General features: G+C 41.7%; 1 protein-coding gene across 2 annotated transcripts in view; it reads right to left on the reverse strand.

The window, feature by feature from the left end:
• The window catches only part of ZNF704 (zinc finger protein 704), a 98,951-nt gene that overhangs the window by 74,678 nt on the left and 2,323 nt on the right, over positions 1-21,950 (reverse strand). For both annotated transcript variants that reach the window (XM_040586221.1, XM_040586222.1), the window contains exon 2: positions 2,427-2,674. In XM_040586221.1, coding sequence (XP_040442155.1) covers positions 2,427-2,674 — 248 coding nt within the window. The remainder of the gene's footprint in view (positions 1-2,426; positions 2,675-21,950) is intronic.

The raw sequence follows: 21,950 nt of genomic DNA on the forward strand, positions 1-21,950 counted from the left end.
CCTGCCAGGAGGTAACGGGAGGAGTAATTCACCTCTGGGGAACATGCAACTCCATCAGTGCAGTCCTAGACAGAAGACTGGAAGGGGCTTATAAAGAGGCAGGAGACTGTCAAATGTGTGGACTCTTACCTTTCAGAGAATATGACTTAAAGAGATCAAACTGTGCTGAAGAGGAAGAGAGACTGGGCATTCCCCCCATTACAACAACAAGGATTTATGAGAATCTCCAAGCAAATCTCCAAGCAAAGGTTTTAGTCCATTGTGGCCCAGTAATTCACCTCACATTAAAAATGAAACTTAAGCTTGTCTGCAGAACTGTAGCAAGATTGGCCAAGATGTTTATGAGGCTATTGAATTTAAACTCCAGGTTTGTTTTCTACTTCATTCTCAAATTCTGCTAACGCAGCACTAAACCCACATGTCTGAAAACACGTGACAGTCTAATACGATCAATTCTGTGTTCCCAACAAAATACAGAAAAAAAGAACAATTTTAGAAGACACCTTCACACATGAACTTATTTCCTATCTTCTTAAGTATCTTGTGCTCAACAAGTGGTGTCACAATTAGTCTTAAGAAGGTATTGAAGATGTTTATTCATCCTCTTTTCCACCTTTTTGGGGAAAAAATATCCATCCCTCCAAGGAAGGATGATTTTGCAGCTACAGAAAAAGGGAGCTTGACTACTTCTTCAAGTAGATTATCTGCATGAAGCAACACAAAAAGGCACTTGAAACCTGCACCTTAGCTGTCTGCATTGTAAAATGGAAATGTTAACATATGGTTTGAACAGGAGGTTGGACTAGGTGACTTCCTGAGGTCCCTGCTGACCTGAATTTTCTGATGATCCTATTTGCTTTGAGACACATAAGAGTGAACAAGAAGGGCACTCAGCTATTACAGGGTTGTTTACTGGTGAAAATCTCAAGTAAGTATCCTAACATTTGCAAGATTTTAATGCACAGCTTTTTACTAGGTATATATGGGGGGAAAAAACCCCAACCTGTCAAAATGCTTGCGAACTTTGTGGTTTTCACAAGTGTCATCTATGAGAGACAAAGGAAAACAATCGTCATCCTGTTCTGGATGATATGGCAGAACCTGCTGGTTATGTTGGTTATTATAAAGAAAACAAACCAGTAACAAACAAAACATCCAGTTTTACTACATATTTTTTTAAGTGGCACTATAAACTTGGAAGGTGTTTCACGGAATATTATGTGCAAGTGAATTTACCAGGCAGATTAAGAAAATACATTTGCAGATAGACTGATGGCAACAGAAAATCATGAACAACAAAAAGAAAAAACACTTTTCATCTGGCAACACAGAATACCAAATTTGTTGTCAGTTTTTCACCATTGATAGAAGTGAGTCTGTTCAGCATTACTGGGTGTTTTTCTTTTATACTAATGTATTTCCTAGAGGAATCATTCCCTTTCTCTCTCAAAGCAGCGATGCCCTTTCCCAAAGTCCAAGGTTCTAGACTCTGTATTTTCAAGCCCCTTCTCTTTAAATCACTAATCAGTATGAAATTCTCAGTTTCTCCTTCTCTTACTATCATTTCACTTAAATATCAAGAAGAAAAAAACAAAACACAAATAATCCTTCAATTTCCTGCTGTGACATAATGTCAAGTCTCAGATTAAAGAACAATTATTTTTCTCAAAATTAGTTAGAAGTGTAACTGTGCAGATGCGAATGCTTAAGACAAACACTTATGTGCACTCACAACAGATCCTCTAGGAATAACAAATTAAAAAGCAATACCAAATCCTCAAATCTCCATTTTATATAAATTTGATTTCCCAGCATTGGCCTTCCCTCAACACTTTTTTCTGTTAATTCATTTCATAGAGCACATGACCCAGCTGTGTACCTATACAGGGATGTAACAGAACATAAAATACTACAACCTCACTATGCAGCGTAAGCCACTGCACACTCCCATGAGTATAATGTGGTTGCAGGTATGGCAGTAAAAAATAAAATAAAAATTTAAAAAATTACAAAAAGTTGCTAGCAGATAAGATGATTATGTGTATAATTCAGAAGATTACTTCTTGGGGTAAAGCTGGGTCAACAATCTCTTTGTATTAAGACAGGTCCTCTTCTGAGAGTACCTCAGTTGCAGCACATTCTAAAAGCATTAACATTGCAAAAGCAGTACAAAGTGGTACGCTGCAGATGGTCTCAGTTTCTGCTACTATTGTTTTCAATTTTCTAGCAGATCTCTCAAATATTGGAGTTCTGATTAACTTTGGACTGCCAGGAAATGAATACTACCAGTCTTAGTAGTTCATTGTATTGCTTACCAAACTTGCCTCTAATATCCTATTAAAAAAAAAAAAAATAAAAAATGGGAAGAAGAAAAAAGAAAAAAAGGCTTAAAACAAAACACAACAAAAACCACCAACTCTCCTTACCTTGCTGGAGGCACATCAATATTTGAAGAAACAACCTTGCGCTTCTGTTCCAGAAGGCAAACCGAACGAGTGTTTTCCTTTTCATACTCATGAGCTCTGTTTGGTTTTTTGGTCTCTGCTGTTTTTAAATCTTCCTCCTTTGTGGTGAACAGGAGAAACTGTTGGTCTGGCAGTTTTTGACTGATGTCACTTTTTACATCCTCCTGTTGAAATGCAGGGAAGGTCATTTCACGCTTGATGCTGGCTGCCTGTAAAATTGAAAGCAATTATTCAATTTTCCTCTAATTCTCCTAAAATGGGGGGAGGGGAGGGGGGGGAACCCAATACCCACAGGCATTTATTTCTAATTAGTTCTTTGAATCAGAGAATACCATTTCTTTGCCCTTCAAAAATTCTGAAACTGCCATTAATTTCTCAACAGTGTTGGAGAAAATAAGCAATTCTTGTCCATTTGATAAAGCAGTTGCCTCTTAATGTTAAATCAAAAACATATTTGAATTGGAATATTGGAAACTGCAGTCTGTACAACATATATTTAATGTACACACACACATCTGCACTGCATAATTATTAAAAGAAATCCTAGCTGTCCTCCTCCTAAAATTCCAGGTGAGAAGTCAGAATTTATCCAAATAAAAGGCAATCAAGAAATTGAAGCGCTTCTGACAACCACTTACTGGATTCTTTAACAGCTGTATTTGTAAATGATGGTTTCTCCAGGAGCAGAATAATAATAATTCACTATGATCCAACTCAGCTGCCAGAAGGCAAGGGGGAGCAAGCGATACCAGCAGGATCTCTGTGAGGAGCCCATCGAGCAATAAGAAGCACGGCCACACACAGGAGCAATGTCAGGCTGTCCCTTTGGCTGCCAGCACTTCCCAGATCTTTAGGTCTGCTGCTTCCCATAAGCAATGACTCCCTAAGCAAGTATCTTATAAACTACCTCTCTGGAATACAATGTGTTGGTGTTTATACAGCAAATGATTGCAGGGTTGCAGTGAAGAGCAGGGAAAGCCAACGGAACCAAGCCACTCCATCTTCTCAGCAAGGAAAACAAAGCTCAGGACCTAGATTTCCTTCTGAAACGCCACTCTCTCACCGGCCGTGCTTCCTCAGCTTCACAAGGCAGACCTACCTCACAGGCTGTTGAGAGCCTCTCGTTCTGCCACACAACTGGCCAAGCTCCTCCAGCCCCTCAGCCTGATAAGGTTCCTCAGGTCCCTGCCTACCAGGAGCATCTGGTAATGGTTTATTTCAAGTTATCTGTGCTTTTCAGATGAGCAGCTTTAACTGTGAACTTGCCAAAAAGTCCAGAAGATGCACCAGGGAGGCAACCCTTGCACCCAACCCAAGCAGCCAGGCAAAATATAGCCCAGCAAAACGGCTGCTTGTCCCACCTTGAGTAGAGGTACTTCCACACCACCTCGGAGAAATCCAGACACCATCTAGGACTTGGTAACTGGACTTTTAGATGCTTGTAAATTACTCCTGAACTTTACAGTGGAGAAATCTACAATGTGTCACCCTCTGATAGCAACAGCACCAAGAAACTGAAAATCTTATGTAAATTCTTCCCTCACTTCTCCTTTTCATCGTCCAAAAAAATTTACATCAATGTATGTGTGCATATATTTATGCATAAAAATCTATAAAAAACATATTCCTCTCTTCACAGATCTTCCTGTCTATAGCTTTCATACCTCAGCAGATATAAAAAAGGATTCAAGCAATCTTAAGTTCACAGGAAAGACAATCTTGCCAAGGTAATTTTGCTTTGTCCAGTAAAATATGCAACATTGCTAACACATAAATATTTAGAACAGATTACTTAATTGTCTTATTCTACTGTTCCCATGGAAGGGCTTCTTTTAGCAGTTGTTTCAAGAACAAAACTAGAATTGTTACTTTATGAATGTAAATAGTAGAAAGAATTAGTCATTTTACACTTCTTCACACACAAACAGATGACACATTACCAAAAAAATCTTCCTGGAAGACAAAACAGTCAGCATGTGATCACAAAGAATTAAGACAAGACATATAAACAACATAAATTTAATTCTGATTTAATGATATTTAAAAAAAAACACCTTAGATTTACAATAAGCTTTTTATTGAGTGAGGATCTCAACAGATACTGAGTTGCCTTCAATTTTCACCAACATTGACGCAGAAGTGATGCACTAAAGGAAATAAAAATAATTTTTAAAAAGTCTGAAAACAGCCAAGTTCCTATATCCAGCTGCTAGAAATTATATAATGCCAAACGCAGGTGTATATGTAAGACTTGAATTTCATCCTCTCCATTGCCATATGGTCTTCCATTGCACGACCACATACCTTTTCCTTCCTCCCCAAGGTTTCCACCTCATCCGGTGCAGAGGACAGTGCTGTGCAGGGCGAGAGCAGTTACACCCACTGTGCACAGCAGAGTGCTGGTGTGCACATGTACGAGGCAGGACCCAGCACCCTCCTCCTTGCTCTGCACAGCCTTTAAAGAAAGCACGAAGAGCACAGGAGAGATGCAACCTCCCTCCTTCCCTACTCTCCAATACCAGACTGAACATGGTATTCATCTGGATGGCTTTAATTTTTTGTAACCCAATAAATCCTTGATTTTAACAAAGAAAAAAATCATTGATTTATGGAACTGTAATATTTTACTCCATTTCAGCAAGCATAGTGTGCCGTACATGATTAAGTTTCTTTACAGACCTAAACAGTTACAATAAAAAAGGTTGCAGACTCAGACTACAGCTGTACAAATAAACCCTAAAACTTAAAAAGCAGAATACTTTTACTGTGATACCAGATAATCTATTCATAGATATCAAAATTATTCACATCCACTTCAAATATATTCAAATAACAACTTAGGTTTTACATGTTGACATGCCATAATTAATAGCTGACCCCATGCAAGCATATGGAAGTGAGGACTGACAAAAAACATAGAAGCAAGTGCTCAAGTTGCAGACCTGCTGCCAAGCAGTTCAGGTCCTTTGGCTAAATGACCAGAAACAGCAGAAGACCAAATCCAATGCTTAGACCAGCTCTCTTCCTTCTCTCCTTCAGTTTTCAACAGATGTTTGGAAATACTAACCTCCTAAATGTTCCCTTGAGATCGACTGCAGAAAAAGAACCTTTTCTGCTTTAAAAGCAGGTGGTCATGAGGGAAAGCCAAGAATTTCCCTTGGTGGCCACTCTCTGGTAGCTTTCTCCTGCTCCACAGGCAGTTTTTTCTGCTTTAATTGATCCATGTCTATGGCAGCCATTTCCACTTGATACACCTGCCCTATCTGGAAGGGTACAGGGTCTTTTGCTGGAAATCCAACCACTTACACAGGCAGCCATCGATGTCAGGAGTGCAGAGGGCCACAGTCACTCCACTTAGTAGGTTCCTTGCTTTGTGCCAAACACATTGATTAACCACCAGGACATCCCTGTTTTAAAGCTCTGCTTCACCATCTCTCGCATTTTGGAGATATCAAGAACAATTTCCAATATATCTTTCCAGATAGGTTAACTCTTTTGTCATATCTTACCCGGAACTTTTTTACCCACCCCCACCCCCACCCCCCCCAGATGCTTTATATTCTTTTAACCACTTTGAGACTTGTGGTGGTCCTCTAAGTCCGTAACACATTTCGGCAAAAAATTCATGGAAGGTCTAGTCCAAGCAGACCCAGCCGGCCTTGCAGCTGGCCAGATGTTAACACCATAAACTCAATTTATTTCAGCTTACTTCCAATACTTTGTATTTCCCTCTCCTTAGCTGGTCTCAAACTCCATGATTACATCGCTCCCTAATGGTTTGCCCTTCCTTGTCATCATACCTCTGTTAGTTGCCACTTTACTGCCTCCAGTACTAACTGCTGATAAAAACTTAAACTTTTTTTCCATACACTTGATTAATTATCATTCATACAAGCCATTTTGTAATAGGCTAACTTTTTCCATGCAACTCATTGCATATTTTCACCCTTAAGCCATGAGCCACCTTCAGCGTAATTTCAACCAAGTCCTTTGCAGCCTGGCCTCAGGCAACCAACATCACTTGGAAGTTTAGTCACTGAAACAGGAGTTATAATTTTATTAATGCAAATTTTAAAGAATAGCTTTGCTTCTGTCTGCAGTTACCCTTACCTGCCTTTGGCAACTCCCCTCCCATCACCACTGGGCAAAGGAAACTTTTGATGTGCCACTGCTTGGAAGTGACAGATCAGTACTACGTACACCTTCCTCACGAAAGTCAGCTCTTTGCACAGCCCCACAGTTGGGGTCTGGTCTCGCTTTACTCCTTCCACTGCCTTGCAGCAAGCACTGGTCTTCCCATTAACTCTCCTCTGAGTTTTCAGCACCTAATAACACAACCATTTCCACAAACTTCTTCAAAGGCATGAGATGGGTCACAGAATGTTCTTTCCTTGCTGATTTTTCAGTATTTTAACTTGCCGAGCGCAGCAGCACGGTGCTGTGGCAGCCCTGCTCTGGCGGACCAAGACAGGTGCCACTTAAACCAGAGAGTTTGGTAGTCTTCCTGCAAAAACTAGAATCAGTATCTTGCTTTTGTTTCTAAGCAGAAACTATTAAACAAAAAAAGCAAAGTGTTTTAATTTCTGTTTTGAAGTTGTCAAGGCAATGGTATATATTTAGGTTGAGGGGTTTACTTTCAAGACAAAGCTCTTGTTTGATTCATTATTATTATTATTATCAAAGTGATGAAGTTTAATACTCCATGCAACAGCTAAATTATTACCACAGTTAATATTTTCAGCAGTATATTAATAATTTTTCATTGCAAAAGCCATCTTAACCTGCCTATAGAAACTTGTGTATTTGGTGGCATCTTGTCATAACCAAGTTGCTAATTCTGAACTCCACATGGCCCAATCAAGACCATGCATTGCAATGGAAGTCTTGCCCAAATTAAAGCATGCTCAACATCAGTGCAAATTTTGAGGAATTCAGAGGAATAATTCTTTCTATAGAGGATGTGCAGACTGCAGTTTTTCAACAGCTTAGGCCTTAACTTATCTGCAGTCAATTCTTGTTATGCCCAAAACCACATCCTGTTAAGATGCTCACACTGCAGTCAAACTTCAGTCTTCTCCAATTTCAGTTGGAATTTCACCTTGAATTTTGCCCTGAATGGCAGAAAAATTATTGATCAGACAGCTCAAGTATTGAATCACCTAGTCAAAAATCAGCAAACTCCAGAATAGATAGACCTATCACATTTATACGTAAATGCATAGACTTATGTTTGACAGACTATATATGTCATCTCTTGAGTACAACCTGACTGGGCTTTAGCATCTTCTCTTGCTTCTGGTGCTTAAAAACTGAAATTACTTATTTTTAAGCAGTTTGCTAGCGTTTAACAGGCATTAAGATGTCTGTTTCCTATACAATGGAAAGTATTAAACTCTCAAGAATATTAACATCATTTACCTGTATGTGACCCTAATGCATAAAAATGTGCCTTCAAATGTAAAAACTGAATCCCACCTATGTTCTTTCATATTCCCTATATTTTTGTGCAGCACCTGTGGATCCAGGTGGGCACACCAGGAACACAGATCTCATTTTTAACAGGCTTTGTGAGGGTCTACACAGACAGATGGCAACAGAAAAAAAAATTGAAAGAATTGCCATGCCACATACCTTGCCTACTTTGCTGATTGTTTTATAAACAACTCAGGGGCTGGTTTACCGATGAGAAGTCGGGCAGTGGACGTGATGGAAGTACACAAGCAAAGAGCAGCTGCCCAGCACAGAGCGCCGCTGCGACTGAAGCAGAACTGCCTCCAACCCTGTGACTCAACCCAGCATCTTCAGTGAAGCTATGCTGATTTACAGCAGGTGAGGAAGATCTGGCCATACATGTGATGGCATCTGCCTGCCAAGAAGCAGGTAAGCAAACAGGCGAGGCTGTGTCATGCTCTTGGGCAGGACGGCAGTGAGCCCAGCAGGCTCCCCTGATCTTCTGGGGGCCACTGGCTAACTCCTATTTCTGCTCACATTGTCTACTGGGATTCTGGAAGGACTTAGATATCTGAGCAAGTCCCCTCCATGCAGTTTGAATCCTAGAGGCCTGGATAAATTAATCTTGCAACTATGGCCTATTTTGTACTATTATACTTTGTTCATAGATGAAAAGCTCATTCTACACAACAGCAGCAATAAAAGTACCTCTAAACCCACTAAAAATATTTTACGAGGGTGGAAGGAAGTATCTGTACAAAAGCTGACTGCATCCAAAACTCCCTATTTAAAAAACCCAAACACCAGCAGGAATACACTTCGGAAAACTAGCTGCTTAAAAACCCCCACTTTATCTTAATAATCCTGATGCCACTGCTATGTTCCCATTTTTGTACAAACTTCCTTTTCTCCCTTAACTTGTAAAGCTATACTTCCTTTACTTCAGCTGCAGGCTACCATAACTGGACTTAACCCCAGTGTCACTTCATTCCAAAACCAAGACCACTCACAAGCCACACTGGCTGCTTTCCAGGTTGGGGGGAGGCAGGAGAGGGGGGAACAAGCTAATTAAAATACACATTAAAAAAACCCACCACCACCACAACAGTCAGCCAACACACCGCTCCAATTCTGGATATATTTGCACTGTCAATAGATAAATAATTTTAACTTAATTGTGAATCCTAGCCTTATGTACAATATTAACACTATATAGCTGTAAAAAAGAACACAGTTCAGATGGAAATCAAAAATCCTCATCCTGATCTACTATGTAATCAGTTGGTCTAATTCTATCAAAAAGCTCTTTTGATTAAACATCAATTAAAACCCACCAACAGCTACAAGACAGTTTAGCACCAGCCAACTTGATGTATAACTCTTGTTTTTTATAAACAGTTTTTTCATTCTGACTTTGTGACCATCTCTTTCTGTTTTCTGGAATAGATGTAAGCATGCCAAGTGTTAGGGACAGCCAATAAAAGTTCCATCTGGTAAGAAGACAAAAGTCACAGGATTTTTTTTTAAACAAGGCTTTGGCAACATTTTTTATCCGCTATAGAACAAATAGGCAGCTCAATGAGCAAAGTGAAAGAAGGAATCAATATATTTCAGCTTAGTATATTAATGGAAAACAATAATGAAATGGATATATTTAACATGATATACATTTTAAAAGTTCAGCCAAAACATGAGCTCAGTAACTGCAAGACTGTTTTCAGGCCAGCCTGAACAGCTAGGCTATGCTCTAGGGACAAGGATAAGCCACTACTTTTCTGAACAAGAAAGAAATTGGGAGTAAATTCACAGCAAAATACAACAAGCAGCAATGAGAAACACCAAACTTATTACCAAGGTAACACCATGCAAGTAAAAAAATATTTAAATTAAAACCCAGAAGGACAAAGGTTTTGGTTTATTCATACTGCTTTGTACAGTACTTCCAGTTCAAGTTCCTGTAATAGAGATTTTTATGTAAAAAGACTCTAATTTTTGCCATCCCAAACCAGCATCCTCACTGAAAGGGAAGAATGCATTGAATTTCACCAGAAATCTCTATTCATACTGGAAGACAAAGAGAAAAGACAAATTCTCATAATGATGCTTGGAAATAATCTGCCATGAATTTCAATGTATTATTACATTTTCGAGTATACTTTGCATTTAATTACTCACTTTACCAGTGGTTGCACATTACACATAAACCATGTCAATCTAATCACTCTAAGCATTTGTAAACTGCTGTTCCTCTGTAACAATACAGAAGATAATGCATTTTAAGGTCACTGTAAGTGCTCTTTACAATATATAGTATGCATTAATGTATAGTAATGTAGTATTATTAATTTTCAACAAGGGTAGGACAAAGTCCTATCTTCACAATTTGACTGAATATACAAAACCATCCACAGAATATGTTTTCTAAATATTAAAATACAAATCTAAACATTTTTGTTATCTGGATTCACAATATGGTGTTAGGCAGTAAGAACTGGAGTCAGCAAGAAGTTTCTACCCTTTCACCATCATATGTACATCAGTTCTTGTCTGGCTAAATACAACTCATCTACAGAAACCACGCACCCCAGCAGCAGCCTAAGATGTTTCTGAATTATACAGCATCTACCCAGATGAATGACAGAAACTTTCACTCCCACATTCGAAATTCAGTACCCATCCAGGTACCTGTTGTATCTAAAATGAAACAATAACTAACCTCTGACTTCTGAAATTCTGCACTAACTGGTACAAGAAGTATAGATGTCATTAAAATTAGACAGAGAAGTGTTACCAAGATTACAGGCGGAGACAGTGAGGAACACTGGGAATCCATTGCCCTTCCCCTACATGATTTTCAGGTCTAAACAAAAAGGATTCAGAGTTATCTGAGCCTTTTTCTTTCTACCACATGAACAAAGGGATCAAGATGTAGAAGTATGGCAGCTTCCTTTCCCATCCCATTCACAGCCATAGGAAGTTCCTTACAGAAAAGTATGGGACATGACTTCTAAGCTAATCAGACACTAATTAGTAACAATTACCAAATATTAATACTAATTGTAGAATGTGTGCATCTTCCAGATTTGCTTGTAATGTTTAAGTCTCCAAGAAGCTGAAAGACAGGGACAAGGAGCAGAATGAAATCCCCATAGTCCAGGAGGAAACAGTCACCTGCCGCCCCGCTAGACATCGGTGGAACCAGATGGGATCCACCTGGGGGTACTCAAGGGAGCTGGTGGAAGAGCTTGCAAGCCACTCTCCATCATTTATCAATGGACTGGCTAACTGGGGAGGTCCAAGAAGACTGGATGTTAGCCAATGTGACACCCATCAGCAAGAAGGGCAGGAAGGAAGATCCAGGGAACTACAGACATGTCAGCCTGACCTCGCTGCTGGGGAAGGTCATGGAGCAGATCATTCTGAGCGGCACATGCAGGACAGCTAGGGGATCAGGCCCAACCAGTATGTGTTTATGAAACACAGGTCCTGCTTGATGAACCTGATCTCCTCCTATCACAGGATGACCTGCCTAGCAGATGAGGGAAAGGCTCTCGATGTTGCCTGCCTGAGAAAGTGGCTACTCATGGCTTGGATGGGTGCGCTCCATGCTGGGTTAAAAGCTGGCTGGATGGCTGAGCCCGAAAAGGAGTGGGGAATGGAGTTACACCCAGCTGGTGGCTGGTCACAAGTGGTGTTCCCCAGGGCTCAGTATTGGGGCTGGTTCTGTTTAATGTCGTCATCGACGATCTGGAAGAGGGTATTGAGTGCACCCTCAGTAAGTTTGCAGATGACAACCAAGGTAGGTGGGAGTGTTGATCCGCTTGAGGATAGGAAGGGTCTACAGACGGATCTGGAAAGGCTGGACAGATGGGCCAAGGCCAATTATATGAGGCTCAACAAAGAGAAGTGCCAGGTCCTGCACTTGGGTCACAACAGCCCCATGCAGCGCTACAGGCTTGGGGCAGAGCTGCTGGGAAGCTGCCAGGGGGGAAATGACCTGGGGGTGATGGTAAACAGCTGGCTGAACATGGGCCAGCAGTGTGCCCAGGTGGCCAAGGCAGCCAACAGCATCCTGGCTTGTATCTGCAATAGTGTGGCCAGCGGGACTAGGGCAGCAACCATCCCCCTGTACTCTGCATCGGCGAGGCTGCACCCTGAATGCTGTGTTCATGTTTGGGCCCCTCACTACAATACAGACAGACATTGAGGGGCTGGAGCACAAGGCTTATGAGGACCAGCTGAGGGAACTGGGGGTGTTTAGCCTGGACAAAAGGAGGCTGAGGGGGGACCTTATAGCTGTCTGCAACTACCTGACAGGAGGCTGTAGGCAGATGGGGGTTGGTCTCTTTTCCCAGATAACAAGCAACAGGACAAGAAGAAATGGTCTCAAGCTGTGGCAGGAGAGGTTTAGATTGGATATTAGAAAAAAATTCTTCACTGAAAGGGTGGTCAAGCATTGGAACAGGCTGCCCAGGAACGTGGTGGAATCATTAAGTGTTTAAAAAACATGTAGATGTGGTGTTAGGGACATGGTTTAGTGGTAGACTCAGTAGTCCTGAGTTAGCGATTGGACCTCATGATCTTAAAGGTCTTTTCCAACCCAAATAATTTTATGAAATAACACTGTGCTCTCCATTCTGTATATGCTGGGCATGCAAATGGATGACTTGCAGTCACTATTCTGCAAACCTGGCTAGCTGCCTTCAAGTGGATGGCAGCCCCCAGCCACAGCATCTCTGGAAGGATCTCAGCAGGTCTTTCAGCCCTGTTTTCCTTTTTTTTTTTTAAATAAAACAAGCCCCTGAGAAACACATTGCCTCTAAACATCTTAAAATTAAGAAGCTAGCTTGGAAAGCCTTAAACAGAAGGGAAGTGGAGGATCACAACTGCAAAAAACAGGTTCATGTTTCATTTAACAGTCCTGTTGCTGCACTTCAAGCTTTGCTAAACACGCTCTCCATTGAGTGCCTGGGTACTCTACCAAGCTAAAAACAACTTGGCTGGCCAGGAATGGGCAGCCATAATTTACTTCCCAATTACTGGTTTCACAAACAATGAGTTTAAAATGAACTAAACCAATTACCTACCGCATCTTCTCGCAGCAACGTACATGCCTGGCCACGCAAGCAGGAAGCGTGCCTCCCAGGCAGCAGGCTCCCTGCAGTGAAAGCAGCACGAGCAGCGCCCAGTACTGCTGGAGCAAACTGTGGCCATGCACAGGACCAGAGAGGGACTAGAAACATGTGCCCTGGGCTGGCCAAGGAGCACTGAAGGACAGAAGACACGATACACCCAGGTCTTGCTGGCCGCCTCTGGGAAAGTTTTAAAAAAAACTTAAATAAAACCAAGCATGCTCATGTGGAGTAGCAGGGAAGTTCAAACAAACTTTTTTGTTCTTATTTCTGTTACATGTAATTACAAGCCGTAATTAGTGAGCGCCATCAAATCAGGTGTTCTTACTGCATTGGCTGAAGCTCTCAAACCTCCTGTCACGGTATTTTCTATGGTATGCCTAAGAACATCTATTTTCTCTAAAATGATGATTTTTCCTACTTGTAAGAGATGTAAAGAGGGTCCTAGAAGCCTGTGGCAAAGTATCTACTGTCTTTGCTGTCCGCAGTTTTGATTCTGTCTACGTTCAAAAGCTGTACATGACAGCTTAAGTTTTCAGTAGCTTCATACAGCCTTGTGTATGGACTGTCTTATGGACAGAAATATCCATCTGGCCTTTATTTCCAAATTTCAGGCGCAAATAAAATATCTTTCGTTTCAACTATTTCAAGACCACTGCTGAAGATGTATGAGAAGCTCCACTTGTTTCTCTTTTCACTTGCTGGTTGTTTGGGATCAGTAAGGATGGCAGCAGTTCAAAGCAGAAGGGAGAAACACCATCACTTCTTCTATCACCTAATTCAGGATGAAGCAAAAATCAGGCCATACAAGAGGCAGTGGGGAACTCCCCACACTTAGCAGAAGATGGTGGAAAGGCTGCCTCACTGCTCCTCAGTAAGAAACCCTTGATGTGTTCACCTGCACTTGAAAGCCTTCCTCCTCTGTCTGGATAGACACACATAGCGGAGTATGTCTAGTGAAAAGAAAAACAGATGAGCTTTATTTTCAAGATCTCTTGCAAATAAATAAGGTACAGAGATACAGAGATGTGTGAGATTTCTAAGGGTGAAAACGACTGTCTGACTTTTGAAGCAGCCTGCCAAGATGAGATGCTGCAGATCCCAGATTAGTTAAAAGGGTATGGAAATATAATCCATTTGCCTTAACATCCTGGAAATAAAGAGACTTTCCTCTTCTTTTGTTTGTTTGTTTAAATAATGGGTTTTCAGTGAAATTAAACCAAGGTAGTTCACAGACGCATCCACCTGTTGTAACTTCTGAATGAAATAGGTGCTGTGAATGAAAGCTTCAAGGGCCAGTGCTGATCCCTGAAGCTGAGACCCTGCAGAAGATATTATAAGATCAGAATTAAGCATACATCCTTATCTCCTCTAACTTATCTTGAGCCTTCAGAAGAGATGAACAAGCAAGGAGTGTTGCCCCCACTTAAGAGATTCTCTCAAATCTATGTTCAGCTCCAGAAACAACATTTAGCAGTTTTCCTGTTCAGAGTGGGAGAGGTGCCAAAAGGGAGTTTATTTTTGGGTCTGACTATGCAGAGAAGTAGTATCACAGAGTTTCATCTCATTATCCCTGGAAGCAATGGAACAACACTGGTAGAAACCCGCAGAAGCCAAACGTGACTGTCTCTTCCTCAGCCACTCCAGAAACCAGCCCTCTATCAAACCACTTTTGATGGATTTGATTAACGATGCAATGATGTCTCACGGGAGAAGAGCCTTCACAAAGAGCCTGAAGCACAATCAAGCCCAGATAAGTACAACCCAGCCAAACAGCTGCTGTCCTCTAAAGGAGGTAGGCTTGCTCCCTTTCTCACCCTCCTTTTCCTCCCTATGCATGCCCTAATTATATCATCCTGTCTTTTCCTCTGCACCATCAAGATGCTTGACAAGCCCTTCCCCAAGTCACCTTAACTTACTGAAGTTACATAGTGTACACTCTCTGCTGCATGTGTTTCCTGCTGTTCCAGCAGTCCACAAAAGCACACAATGAATTCTGGCGCAAGCCCAAGGTAGCTAGTGCATGGCTGGAAGCCGGAGGAAGGACAGAGAGAGGAGTGCTTTACCCTTTTTGGAACTAGTGAAACATTAAGTCACCTCACCATGGCTCCACAAACTCCGTCTGGTTTTACCCAGTGCCTGGTCACAAAGCATATTGTGCTGCAAAGACTGCTGCTCCTGCAGAGGGACATACCAGCATGGCAAGAGAAACATCTGCAAGGCAACCAACCACTTCTCTCCTGCTGAGAAAGTAAGGACAATTGTCTAGAACAGTGGTGGCCATGCATGTTGAAGAAAAATATCACTGTAAATGCTTAGCAACCACTAGGTTCACCCTTATTAATTTTTCTGCTTTTTCCATATAGTTCTGTAAGCTAGATGAGAACCACTTTCCATGGCCTTATGAACCACAAGCTGCAGAGGAACCACCACTAATCTAGACCTAAAAGCAGCAAGAACTGCCCCACAGCATTCTCTTTAGAAGTATTTTAAAGCAGAAAAATCAGATTTTTTTTTCCCTTTGGCAGTACTTACATTTGTCACAATTACATCAAAGGAAGAGACTTGTTGAGAAATAGAAGGTCAAAAGCACTGTTGATCCAAAGAGAGTTCTTTCCACTATTTCAAAGGGATATGCATGTATACATAAAAGATCAGGCTGGCTCAAATGTTTAGCCGGCCAATTTTGCAAAGTCCAGTTTATAGAAGGTGATTGTACAATTTGTTCTCTATGTCAGTACGATGCAGGCATTAGCCACATCATCTGCTGAAGCACAACAAAAATATGTAAGTAACCATCCAGTCTTATGAAGGCCTGTCCTAATTGCACTGCCCATCTAAAGTTCCAGTAACTTTTTATCCACTATGTTAGAAAAATACATGAAAGATGGTAAAACAATGAGCTATATAATGTCACACTTTAATTAATCATTGAGGCATTTTACCTTCCCTCTGACTCTGTGTCCAGTGATCATAAAGATCTTCTATAGTATGAAGAAATACTTAATTATTAGGACTGGTCTGGAAAGATTTTAAGACTAATGGATTCACCCTTGTGGTTACATAATTGGGCTGAAATCCCAAATCTGCTTAAACTAGCAGGACTTTTCCATCAACTTCACCTGAGCATTTTAAGGAAATTTGATTCTTTATGTTTTGCCAAACCACCAATAAAGATATCTGTATTTTTATCCAAAGTTCAAGCAACAGAAGTTGTTCAGTTTCCTGTCTTCATTAGTTTTGCTGTCAGACAACAAATACCACCCACACATGTACTTTTTAATACAATGAGACAAATGTCACCACAATCATTATTTGGGATTGGGAAAGTTTGGCAAGGTGGCAGAGCGGTGAAAGTGATCCCATCACTGATTGTTCAGCAACAGCAGTCACATTAAATTCCTACATGCTCTGTTCAGGAACATGCTACGGTGACAAATATCAACACAAGTTCATGAAATTGAAGCTGATCACCATATATTCACTTTATATTTCCCTTTCAATTTTCACAAATTAAAAAAAATACTCGTAAGAATTTCTCTCTTAGCCTACTGTCCTTCCGTAGTCTTCGGGCTGGCCTCAAGCAGCAGGAATAGTCAAGCTACTCACTATTTTTAGAAAGCAGTAATCAAATAAATCACGTGAAAGTATTATAAAGCCAATGGACACTCCAATTCTGAGGGGGAGGGGGGGGAAAAAGACAAAAGAATCATTGCTCAATTCACAGAGCAGACACCAGCAAGGACCAGCATGTTCCCTACTGCCCAAGCACCAAAGCTCGCATCTTTGAAACTGGCACAGTCTGGGGCACAGATTTATCATACAGTCTGCTAAGATCTCTCTGGTGCTCTCATATCACTGGAATTTCTAATCTTGCAGCTGGGAAAACACAAGAGTAGGCCTCAAGGGTTCAAAACTGCAGGACCATTAGGCTTCTCCATAACCTTGGCACAGAAGCAAGACTAGAAGAGCACAGGGTCAGGAAAGGCACAGATGGTCCATGCGTCTGTACTTGTCATAGGGCACATTACAAATGTTAATTACCAGACCATGACAAGCCCTTTCTCAATACGTAGTTTCCAGATGAAAAAAAAAAAAAAAAAAAGAAAGAAAGAAAAAAAAAGTCACTTCTGTCTTTAAGAAGGAGGGCCCAGGGAACTACATGCTGGTCAGCCTCAACTTGATTCCTAGGAACACGATGGAACAGCTAATCCTGCAACCTATTTCCAGGCATGTGAAGGACAAGGAAAATCATTGTGAGCAGTCAGCATGGCTTCACCAAGAAGTCACACTTGGCTAGCCTGACGAGCTTCTAGGATGAAATGACTGGCCTGGCAGACTGCGGAAGAGCACTGGATATTCTCTATCAAGACTTCAGGAAGGCTTTTGAGGCCCTCTTTCATAACATTCTCATAGACAAGCTGCTGATGTATATGGGCTGTATGAGTAGGCACTGAGATAAGCTGGAAGCTGGCTGAACAGACAGACCCAGAGGGTGCTGATCAGCAGACACAAAGCCTAGTATGAGGCCAGTAAATGGTGATACACTCCAGGGGTCAATACTGGATCCAGTCCTGTTCAAGATCTTCATTACTGATCTGGATGATGGGGCAGAGTGCATGTCTATCAAGTTTGCAGATGACACAAAACTGGAAGGAGTGGTTGATACACTAGTCATGCTGCCATCCTTGACAAGGGACCTTGACAGCCTAGAAAAATGAGCCAACAGGAACTTCATGAAGTTCACCAAGGGGAAATGTGAAGTCCTGCACCTGGGGAGGAAGAACCCCAGGCACCAGTACATGCTGGGGGCCACCCAGCTATAAAGCAGCTTGGCAGAAAAGGTCCTGGCATCATGGTAGACACCAAGTTGAACATGTGCCAGAAATGTACCCTTAGGGCAAAGAAGGTGAACGGTGGTGTCCTGGGCTGCACAGGACAAAGGATTGCCAGCAGGTGGAAGGAGGTGATACTGTCCCTCTGCTCAGCACTGGTGAGGCCATACCTGCAGTGCTGGGTCCAGTTCTGTGATCCCCAGTACAGAAGAGACAGGGACATACTGCAGACGGTCCAGCAAAGGGCCACCAGAACGATTAAGGGACTAGAACACCTTCCTATAAGGAAAGACTGAGAGCTGGAACTGCTCAGCTTGGAGAAGAGAAGGTTCAGGGAGATCTTACAAATGTCTACAAATAGATGAACGGAGGGTACAAAGAGGATGGAGCAGGCTCTTTTCAGTGGAGCCCAGTGACAGGACCAGAGGGACCGGGTACACACTGAAACAGAGGTTCCCTCTGAACGTCAGGAGACGTTTTTTCATTGTGAGGATGACTGAGTACTGGCACAGGTTGCCCAGGGAGGTTGTGAAGCCTCTCTCCTTGGAAACATTCAAAAGCCATCTGAACATAGTCCTAGGCAACTGGCTCAAAGTGGTCCTGCTTGAGCAGGAGAGGTGGACCAGATGGCATCCAGAGGTTACTTCCAACCTCAATGATTCTGTGATAAAGACTCATCAGCACCTCTCTATCCACCGGTACATACTGCATAACTGAAGGCAGACGACTGATCATTCTCAATTGAACTCATTCCAGACTGAAAAAAGTCTAGCAAATAAGAATCAAAACTGTTAGTGGCTCCACCGTACCTCTTTATTTTCACATCGTTAACAGTTTTCTAATACAATTCCTTTTATGGGCAAAGTGGTTATAGTTGGTCTGTGTCCCACAAACAACAAAAAAAGTACATAAAAAGTCCTCAGCAAAGTACTCCCACTCATTCTTTATTATGGGAGAGTAGAGAAAAATTACCATCTTATAATCTCACCACCCCCAGCTCTGCCTCCAGTAACCCATACTATGTAAGCTTTTTTTTATTTTTAATAAGGAAGAAAACAAAAATATCCCAAGTCTAGTTGTGCAGTTTCCACACCAACTTCACTAGACAGGTTTTCACTCAATGACTGTAAGAAACTGAATGAAGTTTGAAATTTAAAAATCAGAAAGGTTTATATACCTCCCAAGAAATGGCTAGGCTGCTGGTGTTTACCTGCCTCTCTTATTTCACTCTTTAGTTGTTCCCCACTGTCCACCAGTATCCATTAATTATCCCTCTTGTTACTCCTCAACTTTGCAGAAGAGGGTAGAGCAGGATCATGCTTGTTCTGAGTTTGCCCACAGCCTAGCCCAACAGGTCCCTGCACCAAGATCAGAACATGAGATCTAATGTTCTAATAAACAGAAGTATTTATAGAAGTATCTTTAACATTATTAGTCTGAGAGGGAACATTTCAATTTACTTTTAGGTTAGCATGCAAGTTCCTAACGTGTCTTAGAGATCTCTCCACCACTAAGCAAATCTGGTATTTGAGGTCTGCATTTTGCAAACTGCCTGTTAAAGTATATTTGCACACACGTATGAAAGTTAAATTAAATAGCACTTCGCTAATCAAAGGGGAAAAAAAAAAAAGTTTGTTTTGCCCAAGATGGGCCTATAATCCATTCAAACAAACTGAAAGTTTGATTTGAAGGACAACAATGAATGCACACTAGGCTTTAGAAAGAATGCAGAGAAAAGGAGCAGAGAGTGAATTCAACCTAGCCAAACAACACACATTTAGTAACAGGCAACTGACTTCTTCCAGACAAACTCTGAAGATTCTTCTTCATCCTATCTATCACACAGATGTCTCTATCTTTTTTTAAAAAAGACAAAACCCAACCCACAACAAAACAAGTTGACAAAAATCATGTTCAAAATCATACTTTTTCCCCGGATTAACCTAGACTCCCACCAACATCTGTCATTCCCACTCTGAAACCTCTGGGACAGACTTGCATGTGCTCCATACTTCTGATCTGTTGCAAATTCCACTTCACAAGGGGGGTGGGGGTGGGGTGTGTGTGTGGTGTAAAACTGAGCCTAGTGTGCTTGAAGTTGAAGTCTTGCTTACACAGCTTGGGCTTTCATATTCCTCCTGCATCACAGCACAGCTCTCTATGCCTCGCTCTTCATCTGCTTATTTCCCATGATCTTGGGAGCTGCATATTTGCAGGAGGAAATCCATTTGTGGGAAATTCATCCTTCTGAACTACCAAGAAGTGCTCACAGACAAGCCAGTATCTGGAATGAGTAATTTTACATGGGCTTAGGGTAAGGCAGAGACCGTGGCAACATAATGCTTGAGGAACAGGAGCAGCCCCCACAATCAACTGGATTACAAATATCCTGGGTTCAAACTCTCAGCCGGTAGGCAGAAACTGGGCTGGAAATAAAGTGGCAGCTCAACTGGGCTAAATAGAAGAAAGCACTAACCCCTTTCTATTTACAACAGTAGAGAAAACATTGCAACATGTTGGCAAGTTATCACAAGCCCATGTTCAAAACCAGCTCAAATCCTCAACCGTAGTGCTCTAGTAGTTTACAGGCAAATGAGCATAGCTCTGCTACTTGCACTGGGACTTGCTTTTAAGTACCAGAAAAACAGCATCAGAGACCACTGATGGACCCTGCTCCAAAACCTTCTCTCCGTATCACTGAAACCAGCTGTTTCCATGGAGTGAATTAACCCCTGCGTGGTACTAACATGGCTGCTTGTGGAATCGGAACCAAGCTCCATACAAAAGATGAAATAAACAGGACTACAAATTAATCCACGCTTCAAGACAAAGTACTGGTAATTACGCTATTTATTCTTTTTTCATCTCATTTCAAATGGCTGGAAATCTAGATGCAGCCAAAGCAGCAAGTACGAGCTGCACAAAGTTTCACAAGCAAAATGAGGTCTGTAAAATCAGCACCTTAGTGTTACTCAGATGAAAGAACTAGTTTTGCCAAAATAAGAAATCCTAGCACTTCTCAAAAAGGCTGTCAAAGACTCTCTGGCTACTCTGTCATTACCCACCAGCTACACACAGCATGCTCTTGCCTCTTCCAGCATTATATTAAAATAGACAGAGGAAAAGAGAGCAACAGAAGTGTTCTCCAGCATCCTCCACCTCGACATCTATGCAGCTACAGGAATACAAAAAAGCAATTTTTTCTCTTCCCCATGACCAACAGTCTCTCTCACTCTTTCTTCATATCTGTTCTCTTGTCCCAATACTAGAAATTGTCTTTTAAAGTACTCCTTCCTCTCTCTCTACCCTCAAACTTAAGTGTGAAGTTCAAAACCAGACTGCCAGTGGCACAACCACACAGGGGACTTCTTTCTGGTGAAGACAACACAGCTATAAGACCTGATGGTGCAGGTACTTTTTTCATCTTGACCAGTGGACCAAATTCTCTTGCACTTTTAAAATATATTAATTACACTGCAGATCCTATGATGCATTCATCCATGTATCACAGGCGCTCCACAGAAGTAACTTTGTGAAGAGCCCGTGAAACCGCTAGTTTTAAAATGCCATTCCACCTAATGGGACAGATATTAAGTGTACATGTACACCATCTGTATCTACACCACACACCAAAACATTGTGTGCTGCTTTCTAGTTGCATTATCTGGATACCATATACTGCAAAAACAGCACCTGTACCACTCTGCTTTCACGTCCGATTAAATTCTGAAGCTCTTCAGGATGTCTCTTATTCTGAAGGGTAATGGACCCTGCAGCAATTTATGCCCTCTCCCACCAGTGGGCACCCCTTCAATTCCCTTTGCTCCCAGACCCTAAGTCGGAAGGCCAGGTCTGAGAGTCAAATGTTGCTGACCCCATGCCAGTTCCCTGGCAGGAATCCTGTCTGACAAACCACGAGCCAGGCTGCGCCAGTCCCATTACCCTCCCACGGTTTTGCAGTTGGACCTCTGCATTCATTTTATGCCCGCTTCTCTCACATTTCATTGGTTGCTTGAAAATCACCTGGAAGAACCCTTAGCTTAAACTTTATGTACTCCTCTGATAAC

Source organism: Falco naumanni, chromosome 3 (genome assembly GCF_017639655.2).
Source record: "Falco naumanni isolate bFalNau1 chromosome 3, bFalNau1.pat, whole genome shotgun sequence".
NCBI lineage: Eukaryota > Metazoa > Chordata > Aves > Falconiformes > Falconidae > Falco > Falco naumanni.